Raw genomic sequence first — 16,212 nt, 5'->3', positions numbered from 1 at the left:
CGCAGATGTTTTGTGGAGATGTTCTGGGACTGTTGGTGGAACATTAATGGGCGGCGGTGTGTCCTGATGAGTCGGTGGTCTGAACACCGAACTTCAGCATCTGTTTGATGTCAGCGCCACGATGAGCGATTAATAAAAAACAAATTTAGCTTTTATTTTGTTGTTTTTTGATGATCAGATAAAGAATCACTCATTCTTCCACTTTAGATGCTGTGGATTAAAGGAATGCTGGAATGTGCAGCGTGTTTGAATCCAGTGTGATCTGATTCGTCTCTACAGCTGTAATGAGCCAGAGTAACAGCTGAGTTTGGGTAGTTTGGTTTGTAGTGTTGCAGCTGGTTGAGTAAGGCAGTGAATCAGAGATGAAAGAGCTTAGATCGATTCCTGTCAGACAAAGAGACACAAAGAGAAAAAACACGTGAGCAGAGATTATTCAAGCCTGATAACCCGACTTATGCCAGCATGATCTCACAATGATTCAGAGAGCTGCATATCTTCTCAGGACTGTTCAGCTTTCTGTTTTCACGAGTCGCCATAAGTGTTCAGCGGGGTCGAGGGGCCACCGCTGTATCTCTGTGCTGCTGTCCTTACAGTCACTGAGCTCTGCCTGGCGTTAATCAGCACTGTCTCCAAACTACTCTCTGTGTCTTAGCTGAGGCTGTGCAGGACTTGTTGACCATCAACACGCTTGGTTAATTGGATTAGAAACTGGTTAGCTACCAGTTGGTAACCACCTGAGACCACCAGTCTTTGGGGAAAATGAGCATTCCCAGACCAGTTGCTGGGTGGTTGCTGGCAGTTGCTGTGAAATCAATTGCTAATCACCAGCCATGCTGCCTAAAGACCAGTCAGTGATGCCATAGTAACCACCGGTTACCAGGGCAAAATGTGCGCTACCCAACTGGTTGGTGAGAGGATGCAGGAAGTTTCTTGCTTTTGCTACGTGAGATTGGTTGCAAAGAGTAAAAGCTGTGCTTTTAGTGTGCTGGTTTCAGCGGGAAGGCACAACTTTTATTCCATTCCCAGTTTGCATCGCACTCTTTGGCTTCACATCTACTTGGCAAGTAGTTTGTGTTCAGACAAGTCTGTGTCTTCCGTGCAAAGTACAGGCAACCACGGCAATCTGCTAGAAACCAAAGCCAGCACAGCGAGGTTTTCTATGCAGCAACTGGTTTCTACAGCAACCAGTCGCCAACCAGTCAGGAAATAGACATTTTTACTTAGCAATCAGAGGTTAGTTCTTCATATTGGTTCAAAAATAAAATAAAATTTTATTTTTAAAACAAGGATCTGGGAATATTGTGTCAACATAAAATAAAATAACCTGTGTCGTCGGTGTCAGCCCACCTCTGGATGAACACTACTGCCCCCATAGTTAAACGTTCAGTGAGCTGGAGATGGAATACGAACATGAAATTAATATTTCCTACTTTTAAACAGAGAAGAAAGTCCATGTTTGGATGTTGGAGGTGGTGATGGAGTGAAGTTTGAATCACACGCATCATCAAATTTTACTTTATGAACATCTGGTGGTTGGTTAAGTTTAGAAAAGATCACAGTTTGGGTTGAAATACAATAGTTGCCACTTCTTTTGTTGGGGGGGCGGGGTCAGGCAGAGGTTACTTGCAAAGTCGTGATGATCATCACAAAAGATCGGACTGGATGACGACACCGCCTCTGTGAGGGGAAGCCGTAGCAGCAGCAGTAGTTTGATGTATAAAGTAAATGCTTTATGTTTGCTGTATGAGAGTAGACTGACCTATAACCACAGAGCGATGTGTGACCACGCTCTGCACCGGCGTGTGGACGTTAACCTGCCGCTGCGAGCCACACTCTGACCATGCTCTGCATGTTGTCGCCTATTTACTTCCACATTTGCTCTTGTTTCCCCTCCAAAGAAGTGGTTCAGAGACCTAACTGTATTTCTGAGGCTACTCCTGCTGTTAAACTGTGTCTTTTTATTTAGTAAATTTTTATCTGTAAAAGAAGCTGTTTCTCTCTCAGTGGGCAGTGGTTGATGTATTGATCTTCTGATGTTGTGGTCACTTTGAATCAGACAGACTAGTTTCCTAGTCCTATTTTTTTCATCTACTTTCTACAAAATGTTTTAGAGCTCCACACATATTCCCTCAGAAGTCTTCATTCAGTGCAGCCACGATCTGACTCTGAGAAAGCTCTGCTCAGAATAACAACCTGACTTCTGATTCTTAGTACTGATCCCATCCATCCATCCATCCATCCATCCATCCATCCATCCATCCATCCATCCATCCATCCATCCATCCATCCATCCATCCATCCATCCATCCATCCATCCATCCATCCATCCATCCATCCATCCATCCATCCATCCATCCATCCATCCATCCATCCATCCATTCACCTCCCAAATAACTGAACTTCTAACCATCTCTACAGAAGAGGCCAGCCACTCTTTGGAGGAAGCTCATTTTGGCCGACTGTATCTGTGATCTATCAAAGCTGCTTTCTCAGAGAGATGTATTGGACCTCAGCACAATGACACCTGCTGGTCTGAGTCTGGTCTTTTAGCTTAAAATGTTTTTGTGAACAAATTCTTATGATATGATAAAAATAGAGAATTTTTATGATAAATCGATGAGATTCGGGAGTGGATTTTGTTAAACCAATCATTTGACATATTGCTTCATAGAAATGATACGACCTCCATACATGGCCAAAATGTTAGCATGTTTGCTGCCATGTCAAAATAAGTTGGTGAAATTGAGATTTGTTTACTATTTTCCGGAGGTTTTGTGCATGATTCTGGTTTGACACCATGGATGTAGGTACTGGGAAGGTGCATCGTCTTCAGAGGCTGAATGTGTCCTCTGTTTCCTGACAGCATTAACATCACCACCTCTGTGGCTGGCTTTTCTGTTTCACGTTGGTGACTTTGTATCAGAAGTCTCTAAATACGTTCTTGATCAAATGTTTTTTAAAACCTCAAACAAAGACACGTGTGTTTAATTGCTTACCTGCCATAACCTAAATCAGCGGTCCCCAACCCCCAGTGCTACGGACCGGTACCAGTCTGAGTTGTTTGGTACCGGGCCGCGAGAGTTGAGGCTCAAGTGTGAAATTTCTGGTTTTCAGGGTTTTTATCGGTTTTTAGCGTTATTTTATTATCGTTTTTATCATTAACTCGGTTTCCATCCATCCTTCGCCCCCAGGCACCTCCTCCAGCTCAACCAGGAGAACATTGAGGTGTTTCCAAATGGGATTTTAGACACTTTGTGTAAAGTTGAGACAGGTGGCATCATTTCAAGCCCTGGGGTGATGACTTTCGTGGTTTTCCAGATTTACTTAAATTTTGACAGATTTGCAACTCAGATCTTTAGTCACACCCATGTGCACTTTTTGAACGAGTCATAAAACGTCATATATGATGATGTCAGGTAAAAGGATGCTGCAGCCTCTGAACAGAGCTGTTTCCACAGTTTACTACAACACGCTTATAAGATTTTAATGTGGCTATTTTCCTGTTTGGGTTTTATGCTTATTGCCTTTAATGTATTTATATTTATTGCTACCTCAGGTCCCCGAGGAATCCAAAGCAGAAGATCATCAAACGGGTCATTGGCCTGGAGGGAGACTTCATCAGGTAGGAAGAAGCTTCTTTTTTCTTTGCTGAAAATCCAACTGAGGTGTCATAATTACAGCAGCAACTACAGCGTTTCACATCAGATCTGTGCTCCTGCGAGGGAGCGAACGTGTCGCAGCATCGTGCTGCAGTCGAGACATTCGCTTCACCAGACGAACTTCTAATCAGAGCAGCTGGCCTCACCTCATGGTGAAAATAAATCACTAGTGTGTTCTCACATGAGCACAAACTCTTCACTACATTTAGAAACAGACTTTTGCTGTCACCATATTTTTAGAAGGACACGTCCTTCCTGCCAGTCTGAAACCTCTCAGACTCTGATTATCTGCAGGTGGTCTACACTAACAGTAACGTTCCTCTATTTAAATAACTGTCGCCTTTAGGTGTGTCTCTCTTTATGTGGGACTGCATAACATTTTAATGTCTTATCCTTCTGTCCCACACACTGAGACAGTATCCCGTATTTTGATCGGCTCTTGTTTACAAAATAGTCTAATTAAAAAACGTATTTAATCAGGAAGTGAAACATCTTTTTCCTAATCACTTTAACTCAGGGGAAAACAGCATGCAGTGAAGGAGCTGAAGCCGTATCTTTAGCTGCCAGACACCCATCTGTTAGCCCACGGACGGAGCTGCTGAGAGTGAACTGCTTTGGGGAGGAGCAGGAGTGGACACTGGGATGTCCAGCTGTGGCGAGGCCCAGAAGAAGCTTAAAGACACAGAGCATGCTCCTGCAAGGGTAACCGCCAGAGACGGCAGGAGGCCCAGATAAGAAACACAGGGCATAACCTAAACCTGGGAAGAGTCACATGGGAGTCACAGGGTTGATACCCCAGGACACTGATAGATACTGGAAAACAGTCCACTAACCAGTAATAAACAGGCTCCCTCCGTAGTGTCCAAGTGAAGCGTCTCTAAATGGTCCAGATAAGGGTAACAACAACACCATGAAAGATAAAAGAATAATTATCAAAAAAAGAACAAAAACCCTTCTGACCAGCCAATGATGGCACCTCCCCTTCTCTGAAACACCACGGTACCCCCCAATGTGCCATCCCCAGACGACCTGTCTTTTATTTCTATTCATATTTTCATCTTCATTCATCTATATTTAATTTCTTTTTCTTTTCTCTCTTTCCCTCCTCCTTCTTCTTCCTCTCAGTATTATTTTAGTTAATCTCAGTGTTAGTAGAACTAGTTCAATTCAATTCAGTTTTATTTACACAGCGCAAAATCACAAGAACAGTTGCCCCAAAGTGCTTTATATTGTAAGGTAGACCCTACAATAATACATACAGAGAAAAACCCAACAATCATATGACCCCCTATGAGCAAGCACTTTGGCGACAGTGGGAAGGAAAAACTCCCTTTAACAGGAAGAAACCTCCAGCAGAACCAGGCTCAGGGAGGGGCGGGGCCATCTGCTGCGACCGGTTGGGGTGAGATAAGGAAGACAGAAGGAAGAAGCACCCTTACAAGTGTGCAGTGTGAGGCTGGCCCGTAGCGTGCCTCACCTCTTGTCTTATAAGAGCTGGGATAGGCTTGGATAAGCTCTTAAGAAAGTGGAAGTAAAAGGAAAGACAACCACATGAGGGTCGGTCCTTCAAAATAAAACAAGAAGTACATCAAAGTTGGAGAACACAGGAGGCAAAAGAATAAATAAAATCCAAGAATATGTGTTTAACCACACAAAGGACAAGGAAAAAGCAAGGAAAATGAAAACAGAACCAGATAACAGAGAAACCATCACAAACAGAGGTCGGAGATCCTGATCTGATCACCTTGGTGGCCTTTGTGTTGGAGGAACTAACTTTCCCATCATCTGCTAACACAGCCGAAACTATAAGACCGTACTTTAAGAAAAAAGGTTTAAAATGTGTGTCGCGTGCTTCATGTGTTCCTGCCATAGCGTCAGAGTTGCATTCATTTCTCTGAAATTAAAAACAGCTGTGGGGAATCACCGGAGGTGGAAATTTTAATTGTTTTTGCAGCTTTCATACAGTTTTCACCGACTTTTCCCTGATAACTGTTAGTTTAATGAAAATGTAGGCAGACGCGAACTTGCCATTAATTTCATAACCGCTTCATTCTCATCTCTTTTCGTCGCCTCCAACTGAATAATGAAAACAAGCGAAATAAACGAACATGCCAGCGTTCGTCAGATTCAGCCCAATTTAATGAGTCAGGGGTTACTGAGTGACATTTACAACAACTGAGCGTGTCTCAATAACTCACATAAAACATGGAAAAGTGTCTGAAAATCTCTTCTGAATGGGATAAATCAGCACATCACTACGCCCCTTAAAACATAACTTTTTCCTGCTTTTTGTGATGATTAATCGTGAAATAATACAGGGAGACATTTAAGGCACTAATTAAATTATTTATGTATGCAGTCAAAGACTTTCTTCTTATTCTGTGATGTTTTTGCACATATATTTACCACCACAGGAATGATTTTCTATATTTCAACATAAATCACCTCAAACTAAAAAGTCGTGAAGTCTCCATACACAGAAAGTCACAGTAAAAATTCAGAATCGAGAACATCGTAGCTTTGAAACTCAAACTCAGAACTTCCTCCACAAATCATCATGTAGTTGCTGCAGAATCAAGATTTAACTGAAATATGAATTAGATGCTCAGCAACATCGTTTTTATATAGCAACATAACCAGAATACAACCAGTTTGCAGCAGTTGGATCGAGTTCCTCAGACGAGCAGACTTCATCGGTGCAGACTGACTCAGATTGATTGCAACCTGCTGGAAATCTGAGTTTCTAAGTTAGACAGCAGTAATTTGCAATCCTTTGCCAAAACGCTACGTCCAGGTGAGCGGAATCAACATTTGGGGGGATTTGAAGCCTAATCTTGAAAGTAGAGATAGTGTCTGTCTCCTGAATCCAAACTGGAAGCTGGTTCCACAGAAGAGGGGCCTGAAAACTGAAGGCTCTGCCTCCCATTCTACTTTTAAATACTCTAGGAACAACAAGTAGGCCTGCAGTGTGAGAGCGAAGTGCTCTAATAGGGTGATATGGTACTACAAGGTCATTTGGGTATGAGGGGACTTGATCATTGAATGCTTTGTGTGAAAAAGATTTTAAAGTCTTGATTTCATAGTGAGCCAATGAAGAGAAGCTAACAGCCAATCAATACTGAAACTAACACCTGTGTGAACCAAAGACAGGTAAAGGCTGAAATTTAGGACATTAGACTTGCTCATTAATTCCACCGATGCTTGATTCTTCCCCGGCCTGTTCGGTTTGCCTCACGTGTAGCATGAACCCTGGACTTCAATGAGGCATCTTGGTCTCTAGAATCTACAGAAAACTAAATACAAGAATAGAGAAATTAAAAGGAGGAAAAAAGTAGAATCAGAATCATGTAATGAATGAATCTTTGGGTTTTTTCACTATTTATAGAAAACTTGGAAGGCCTCTAACACTTTATCCTGAACATCTCATTCTCACGTTAGAGTTTCCTTCAGATTTTTAAACATCCTGAACAAGCAGAGTCTCCAATCATCACTGCTGTTGATAGAAATTTACCAAACACCTGCTCCTCCTCCTGGTGCAGCTTTTGCTGTCAAGAACATCATCTCTGTAGTGTAAGCTGGGAGTAAATCCTCCCATCGACAGCGTTTTTGCTCTTCTGTCAGCTCCAGAGGACGCCAACGTCTCTGTGACGACACTTTCAGACTGACTCACAAAAGATCACGTCCATCCAGTCGCTGTGGCAGGTGTTTGATGGACAGGAGAGGGGATAACTCTGTGGATGTCTGTGACATTGTTGAATCATCAACGTCGGGCTTCAGATGAAGAATCAGAGTGTTTATAGATTAAAACTGATTTTTGTCAGTTGTCATCAGAACTCTTTGTCTTCCAGAAAAGCATAAAGTCCAGAGCCGGCTGCTCCTCCTTTGTCTCTTTGGTCCGCCTCTGGCTGTCAGCTGACTGTTTCTCTCCTCCAGACTTTAGCCTCACTGATTTTATCAGTTTTATCCAGTTTGCTCCTCTCTGCCCTCTGTGACGTCCTGAACGTCTTTATAAAAAGCCTAACCCATTTTAGAGTTTTCCTGACTTTGTCGTGGCTCTAAATCTTTTCTTCATGGAGTATTTTCTGCCATTCCAGGATCTCAAGATAAAGACAAAGATAAAGTTTTCTCCAGACTTTTTGGCCTCAGTATTTCTCTCCACCGTCTTTATTGCCACGTTTCTTTGAATATTCGCTCTCATCCAGCCACCTGCCTTACATCATCCCAGTCTCCAGCCTCTCAGTTTCCAGGATATATTTTTTAATGCATGAAATTGCTTTACGTAGTGGACGTGAAGTGATACGTTCATATATTCACCAGCATATTGTCAGACACACTTTATCTGACACCATTTGTGGAGGCCAATTACACCCTCTGTTTGACCACTCATTTGACGATGGCCTGTGGTCATACAGCTGCGTACAGTTGCCTCAGCTGTGTTTGAACAGCCAGGTTTGCTATTCAAGTTATCACAACCGGAAAAAACGATGCCCTGAAACTGTGAGAAAATGAACCAAGCGGATAACAAGAAAAAACCCTTTTTTTCAATTCGCCTCCTGAAATTTTACATAAATATTAAAGATACTATATGATGTGAACCCTCAACTTGGGTTTGTCTTTGAAGAGAGAGTGCAAAGAGTGAAATCTGGCGTGAGTGTTGCGTTGGTGTTAAAACAGCGGGCGCCACGGTTCGTGCAGTTTGTGGTTAAGACACCTCAGGAAGTGACGGGAACACTCTGAGTTCTGACACTTGGGGACAAACTCATGGTGCACGACCCTGTGAATGTGGACTACGAGCGCTCTCGCTGCCGGATACTCGGATGCTGTGCACTCTTCCACTAAGCTCGTGAGCTGGAGACACAGCTTTCATCAGCAGTGATTTAAAGGAAAACCATACCCTGATTCATCTGTGAAGGTTCTCAATCATCCAGGTGATCGAAGTCTAAGGAGCTTGGAAAGAAAAGCGTGCAGATGCGTTTCTTAACAAGCTCCTTAGACCCAGATTCAAACTGAGTAGAGTTTCAGCTTTTTATACGTCAAATCACAGGATCAAACCTTTTTTTTTTAACGTTTTTCAAGCATCCTTCAGCTTTTATACATTTATCCAGCCATGTGCACACCGGCTGAAGGCTGGCGCCACTCCATGAGTGTGTTTCTAGTTCCCAGGTTGTAAATTTGTCCTGGATTCTTGTCAGCCTAACAAAGTCAAACCGGAGAAAAACCAGAACCTTAAAATTGATTTCTGGAGAAATTTGTTCTTTGTTCTTTTTCTCCTGCCATCCATCCATCCATCCATCCATCCATCCATCCATCCATCCATCCATCTTCTTCTGCTTCTCTAACTCAGGGTCATGGAGCCTATTAGCTGGCGAGAGGTGTGGTACTCCCTGGACAGATCGCCAGTCTGTTGCAGGGTTTCCTCTCCCATTAACCGTCTCACATTATGATTCATGGGTACACACCCTTCTGACCAACACTTTGTACACTGTTTAACTTTTTAAACTGTGTCATTCAGGTATGTGGGAATAAATGCCATTATCAGTGAGTTCAGGCTGATTCACGGCCTGCTGGACCTTTACTTCCCATCGCTCACCTCCTCTCTTTTACATTTCGAGCCTCGATGTTCAACAGTTTCTTTTCTTTTTTTTAGATTAAAGTGTTTGTCTACAAGATGCATCACCTTATTGCATTGACAATAAAGCAGCTCCCGCTGATAATGGGAGCAGAATCGTGGGCATCATGTGTTGTGCTGCATTTACCAGGAGGGTGAACACATTAGAGAAAAGGATTTTGGTGCAGCACACCATGAAACTAACATGTCAGAGTGCTGAGAGCAGTGTGGAAGCTGTTCTGCTAAAAGTCGAGCTTTTTTTGTCTCTTTTTTGCCTCAAACTGGAAACTAGTCGTGTACAGCAAGGACCCAACACGCAGATGGGATCACAGCAAAGGATTACCAGAAACTCATGTGATGCCAGTCGACACGATCATGTACACACATCAGATAAACAGTGGAGGCTTACGAGTCTCGAGCAGCTCTGCAAAATTTAACTGTGGAAAGATGTACGAGTCAGTGGGATCATTTATAGATCCAAGCTCGTGAGTGTAGTCGACCACTTGCCTGTGATATTTAAAATGTCAGGTTGGAGTTTAAACTTCTTCTTAGTGCTCGTGGTCCTTTACACCTCAGGCACTCCCAGCCCAAGCAGCCATCACATTGTGTAGTGCAGTAAAACCAGGTCTCCTTCACAGGGTTGCTTCATGTCATTGAGATTTGCAGCACTTATTCGTGCACGGCTCTCTGAGCTCTGCACTCTTGACTGGACCATTGCAGCAGCTCGATTCTTTCCTTTTTCAGCCATTCTGTTGATGACCCACTTTGGTCCAACCGTCGGTCCAAGCTGTGGGACCGACAGTTTGGAGGAAACCTTTTGGTGCATTATGGACACAGATCTGCTATTTAAATCAGACTGAATTTTCCCGACACTACATTAAGTCTTGAAATTGCATTATTGAACCAAATATGAAGAACACGTGAAAGTTAGGCTGCAGATTGCTATTTATACATTCTTGTATGAGTGCACAGTGTGTGTGAGTGTGTGCGTGAGTCATGCTCTTTTTCCTGGATTTCCTTCAGGAGGAAGTGGGAGCTGTTCTCAGCCCTGTTACGCAGCGTTCTTGTGAGGAAATGAGCTCCATAGTTCAGATAATGAGACACAGCAGGGGAACAGAGCAGCCCCGGCTACTGGCTCTAATACAGCAACTTCCTAAACATCACCGTCTGAACGTTAGAAGGCCTTTTATTTATTACCGAGAGCATCTGTCCCCAGACATTCTCTGTGGCCATTAGCATCGCTGTCTTTATTTTTAACCCGGAAATTCAAAGAAAAGAAAGTTTGGCACAACTCGGCAAACTCTCAAATAATTAAACCTTTGGCTGAGTTGATTTTCATCGACATAAAGACGTGACACAGACTTGGACTGGTTTTGAGAAGGATAGTAGTAACCGTACTATGGGAAGTCTGCTAGCTCGTGAAGCAAATCTCCTTAGGATTGGCTAGCCTTGTTTAGAGCTGTCTCATGCAATGTAAATGGACTAGCTCTTCTATAGCGCTTTTATACCCTACAGGCTTACAATTAAGAACTGACAGACATAAGGAGTTTGAAGGACTGCTAGAGGCCAACATTTTTGCTTCTGATGCGGTTTAAGCAACAAAATGTCTTGGTCAGGTTTGCCCAACAAAAATATGTGGTTCAAACTGTGTGGTTTAGGCAGCAAAGGCATTAAAAGCATTAAAACCACCTTGTTATATTCAGCTGGTTTGGGTTTAAACCACAGCTGAGGTTTGATCTCACGTGTGTTCATTATTATTTACTCTTAGCTGCTTTTTATCGTGTTTTCACCAACTGTGGGTTGGGTCTGATTAGAAATGGGTCACACGATAAAAACCTCTCTATTCCTGGGTAACTGAAAAGCTGCCCTGCTGTTATTAATTACACCTTCAATTTTTTTCTTATGCCATGAAGTCTTTCAGTTAAAACTGCAGTTACACTGAGTCAGTGCACAAACAGTTTGAGCAAAGAGGAGCAGTTTCCTCTTCTTGATGATTCACTGCTGAATTATCTTTAAAGTTTATGTCTTGAGACAGTTGGCCTATTCTTAGTTCTCCTTCAAATGGACTCGGTCAAATTTCCGCCCCCACGCCTGTCAATCACCTTGACGAGCTGTCATCTGTTCTGAAGCCGAGGCCAGCAGAGTCCATTAAGCCTCCACATTAGCTGAAGAATGAGACAAGCAATGCAATTAAAAACCAACACTGCTCCACTGGGCTATTTTTTCTGTCCTCCCTCTGATACTCAGAAAAACAGCACAGCCAATGGTAAACAGGCAAACAGCCCCCCCTTTTTTTCCCAATAAAAATGCACATACAGATGTCTCATGGACCCAGTAATGATAAGATTTTATGTCTCCTTTTTATATTTCTTCATGTTTTTGTTTTGTCTTTGCACGTTATAGTATTTTAGAGAAGGTTTGACCAAAGAGAGCTAAAATTACACCCCAAATGTACCATTATTATACCAAATTATTTGTTGTTTATTTAATTACTTCCATCAATTTTTTACTGCTCACCTGTGCTCAGGTGCAACAGCCTAAACAGAGCAGCCCACACTTGCCTCTTCTCAGTCACCTCCACCAGCTTATCCACAGGAACACCGAGGTGTTACCAGGCCAGCCGAGAGACATAATCTGTCAAGCGTGTCCTGTGCCTACCCCAGGACCACCTCCTAATTCGACATGCCCAAACCACCTGAGCTGCCTCCTCTGTAGCATCTCTACTCTGAGACCCTCCCAAATGACTGAACTCCTCACCCCATCTCTAAGGGACAGCCCAGCTACCCTTCAGAGGAAGCTGATTTTCGATTTCGATCCACAATCTTGTTCTTTCGGTCACTACCCAGAGCTCGTGACCACAGGTGAGGGTGGGGACGTAGATCAACAGCTAAATCAACAACTTTCACTCTCAGCTCTCTCTTCACCACAACAGCCCGGCACAGCGTACGTATCGCTGCAGCCACTTCACCAATCCATCTGTCAATTTCTCGCTCCCCTCACTCATGAACTAGATGCAGAGATACCTAAACTCCTCCACTTGGGCCAGGTACTCGTCCCTGACCCAGAGTGGGCACTCCACCCATTTGCAGTTGAGAACCAGGCCTCAGACTTGGAGGTGCTAATTCTCATTCACACTCGACTGCTACCCACTCCAGTGCGATCTGGAGGCCACCACCTGATGAAGCCAACAGAACCAGCATTAAGGCGATTAAACAGCTGCTTGGTGCCTGGAGTGAATGATTCACCCCGAGTTCCTAAAGGCTCTGGATGTTGTCGGCTGTCTTGGTTGACACGCCTCTACAACATTGTGTGCAGATCTGGGAAGGGATACCAGTTGGACCTGCAGTGGGGGGATCTGATTTTAGATTTATTTTGGTTCAACTTTCTAAAAGTCCCGGTTAATTAAAGTAATCTTAAGAGGTTTGTTTATGGTTAATAATTGTTATATTATTGCTTTGAAGCTTAGTTTCTGCAGGTAGGGCAATGCTGAATTTTGAAAGTTCCTCCCCCAACATGATGGGAATTTATTATGGCTTTCTTATCTTTTGGAAAATTGCTGCAGGACTCCTTGATGAGAGCTTATAATGTGCTTAATCACTCTGATATGACATTTCTTAATTTACTCCTGTTAAGGGACCATGGTATACCACTACTGATGATAACAGAGATATCGGTGTGAATGAGCCTCCTGTTATTACATTAATTAAAAGTCAATGTCTGGTTTCTGAACACCAAGATCCAGACGGTCAAAACTGAAAAGCTGGAAAAGTCCACATTAAGCTGCCGCCTAGAGTCAAGAAGCTTATGTTGTTCATGGGAAGATCAGGAGATGAGTGGAGCATCGTAGCACCAAAGCTAATGAATTATTTACTTACCCCGATCACCAGCACGAGTGTTGACTGAACAGAATGAGATCGGGGAAATCGGGCTCAGCCTCAGAGACAGGGTGAGGAGAGTGATCATTCAGGTGGAGTTCAGGGTAGAACTGCTGCTCCTCCTTCAAAAGAAGACATTTGAGGTGATTTGATAGGATAGGATGCCTCCTGGACACTTCCTGGGTGAAGTGTTTCAGCATAGCAGGAGACCAGGATACACATTTGATTGGATGGAAAAATACTGGCACTTAAACCTAAAATGTGGCATCTGCTTTAAAATGGACAGACAGCTATGAACCATGTTATAAATGTAAAAGGTGGTCAGTAAAGTCTCATTTTTGAGCTTCTACTTCAGCATTTTGACCAACACCATCTTCGCTTTTTGAAAGCAGTGATTGGCTCTCTGTCAGAGTAAAGCCAATCTCACCATCCTGCAACAAGGACAGCGAGCATGGTGGTTTTAGTTGTAAATTTGCCCTTTAACCTCGAGTTTCTTCCAGACATATGGGGGTGTTGGTTGTTTGGTCCATAAAGGTTCATCTGCAGTTTAAACTGGTGAAGGACTCGTGAGCTTTCTATGTGCAAATTAAAGACTTCTTTCCCGTATGAAGACATTATTTAACACGTTATTGTGTGAATTGCTTTGTTGGAGCAGGAGCGACTCTTCATGTCAGTGGCGTCTGCTTCCTGCTGGAAGGAGACCTTTAAAGCTTTAACAGACAAATAAACTTTATTTATGTGCTGCTGTTAATTCAGATCAGCCGATTCTCCTGCAGCGGGCCACAGGTAGCACTTTGTGTGTCCTGACAGCACCAACGGGAGATTTACGAGTAGCGAGTTTGGAGCGGAGTCTGTGAAGCTGTTGTTTCTATGTGGCGGGCGTCTCTGGGCTCAGCTGTGATTCATGCTGACCTGATAGGGTGGTACGGGCTGGGCGTAATCAGCGCCGCCTCTGATATGAAACCCATCACAGGATGGTTAATTATTCGTCCCATCACCAGCAGGTGACCTGTAATTTGCACAGAGGCGTCTGACTCCAACAGCTGCCAGGTTGAATCTCATGACAATGGCGTGTTATGATACGTGAATGCGGCGGTACGATCTGCCACTTCCTCTCAGTGTCTGCCACGCTGCTGCAGGGTCTCACTGAATGAGATCTATGGTGTTTGCTGGTTCGCAGGCTGCTGCGTGCTGCCTGTCAGAGCGCGGTCGCTTTCTGTGTCACAGTGTTAGCTGATGTGACCTGATGCATCATGTGGGTGCTGCATGTGTGATGTTACCATCTGAATCAGGAGATGGAGATGATATACACGCTGGATGATTTTAGTAGTACAGCCAGTACTACAGTTTGAGATCTGAAAACTTGAAGTCTGCCAAAACCTTTAATCGATACTCTGATCATCACACGAGCTAAAGTTCGTCCTCTTTTGTGTTTTCACTGATTCATTTTAATTCTTCATCGACAGCTTTACTTTATTTGGTACATTAAACAGCCAATCAAATGGCAGCAACCTCAAAGCAGATGGACTACAGCAGCAGAAGAGCACACTGAGACCGTTCCTAAGAATGGGAAACTCAGGAAACAATTCACACAATCCCATAATGGAAAAACGTGCGAGCTTCAGATGGTAGGAGCAGAGTTTGGTTTAAACAGCATGAAAGCTTGGCTCCATCCGGCCCTGCGTCAACAGTTCAGGCTGCTGCTGGTGTGATGGTGTGGGGATATTTTCCTGGTACACACTGGGGCGCTCAGAACTCCACAGCCTACCCAAGTGTTGTTGCTGACCATGTACATCCCTTCTCCTTCTTCTGATGGATAACACACCGCGCCACAGACTATCTTGTGCATCTGGAACATGACGATGAGTTCATTGTACCCAAATTACTCCCACAGGCACAGATCTCAGTCCAGTAGAGCAGCGGTTCGCAACCCCTGGGAAACAGACCGGTACTGGTCCGTGAGTCGTTTGGTACCAGGCCACGAGAGTTGAGGCTCGGGTGTGATATCTATGGTTTTCAGGGTTTTGTCGTTAACTCAGTTTCCCTGGGTCTTTTCCCGTGTGTTATGAATAAATTTTCTGTATTATTGTCGGATACTGTTGGACATAAACCTGAAAAAAAGGTTAGGGACCGCTGCAGTAGAGCGCCTTAAAGATGTGATTTTATGGGAGATTTTCATTATCAGTGACTGTGTGATGTCATCATGCACCAAAATCTCTGAGGAAAGCTTCCTTGTTGAATCTGCGATATCAAGAATTAAAGCAGCTCTTAAAGAAGGGAATTAACTGCAGAATGACAAAGGAGCTCAGCAACCTTGCTTTTATAACGAGAATGCAACGAGCTGAGAACTGCGACGCAGACGAGTCACAGTCGTCGGTGCAGACTGATTCTGATAGGTCGAAATATGTTTGCAATTATCAGCAAACCTTTGCCAGTCTGTCTGTGAGTAGAGACAGGTTCCTTCCAACCAGCCAACCCGTGCAGTCAGCTTGTAATCGGAAGTGGAGTGCATGGCAGTGCTAACAGAGAGAAACAACCATTTATGTTTACATAACATCTACAGGCAATTTAGAATTGGTAATTATTGTGAAAGCATGTCTAATTATCAGTATTTATTTGTATAAAATATTGTTCAGAGCTACATGAATTTAGCACCAGCTTTCAGAGTTCATATGTTTTTATCAGAAGTACTTCCAGAAAGAGTTCATCCTGTGTCTCTGGCAGCTTTAGTGCTCTATCTGATCTTTACACAGGACTGTTCAGGAATCCATACATGCTGAAATCCACCTGTAAATCTCTCAGTCCACATATTTCTATCCAATTACGCTGAGCTGTGTCTGTAGCGTTTGACAGCCGATGTCAGAAATCATAGTGCAGACACGCGGACTCATTAGGAGGGAAAATTAGTGGAAAACTTTATTAGCATTGGAATTTCTCTGCATGAACAGATGGAGATGTAATGATCGTTATCGGCGTGTCCGGTCCAAACACCTAATCATCTGAACTGGCCTTCAGGAGCACAGACAGCAGGTTTACCTGACCTCGTCCAGTGTGTGGATCTCTCAGCAGC

The 16,212-nt window shown here is 43.5% G+C and overlaps 1 protein-coding gene across 1 annotated transcript in view; it reads left to right on the top strand.

The window, feature by feature from the left end:
- Positions 1–16,212, top strand: part of immp2l (inner mitochondrial membrane peptidase subunit 2) — a 181,731-nt gene that overhangs the window by 147,919 nt on the left and 17,600 nt on the right. Inside the window, exon 4 of the mRNA XM_031733256.2 lies at positions 3,557–3,622. Within this exon, the coding sequence (XP_031589116.1) occupies positions 3,557–3,622 (66 nt within the window). The remainder of the gene's footprint in view (positions 1–3,556; positions 3,623–16,212) is intronic.

Source organism: Oreochromis aureus, linkage group 7 (genome assembly GCF_013358895.1).
Source record: "Oreochromis aureus strain Israel breed Guangdong linkage group 7, ZZ_aureus, whole genome shotgun sequence".
In the NCBI taxonomy this organism is placed as follows: Eukaryota; Metazoa; Chordata; class Actinopteri; order Cichliformes; family Cichlidae; genus Oreochromis; species Oreochromis aureus.
The sequence above is the reverse complement of the archived record's forward strand: the minus strand, read 5'-3'. Positions and strand labels throughout refer to the sequence as shown.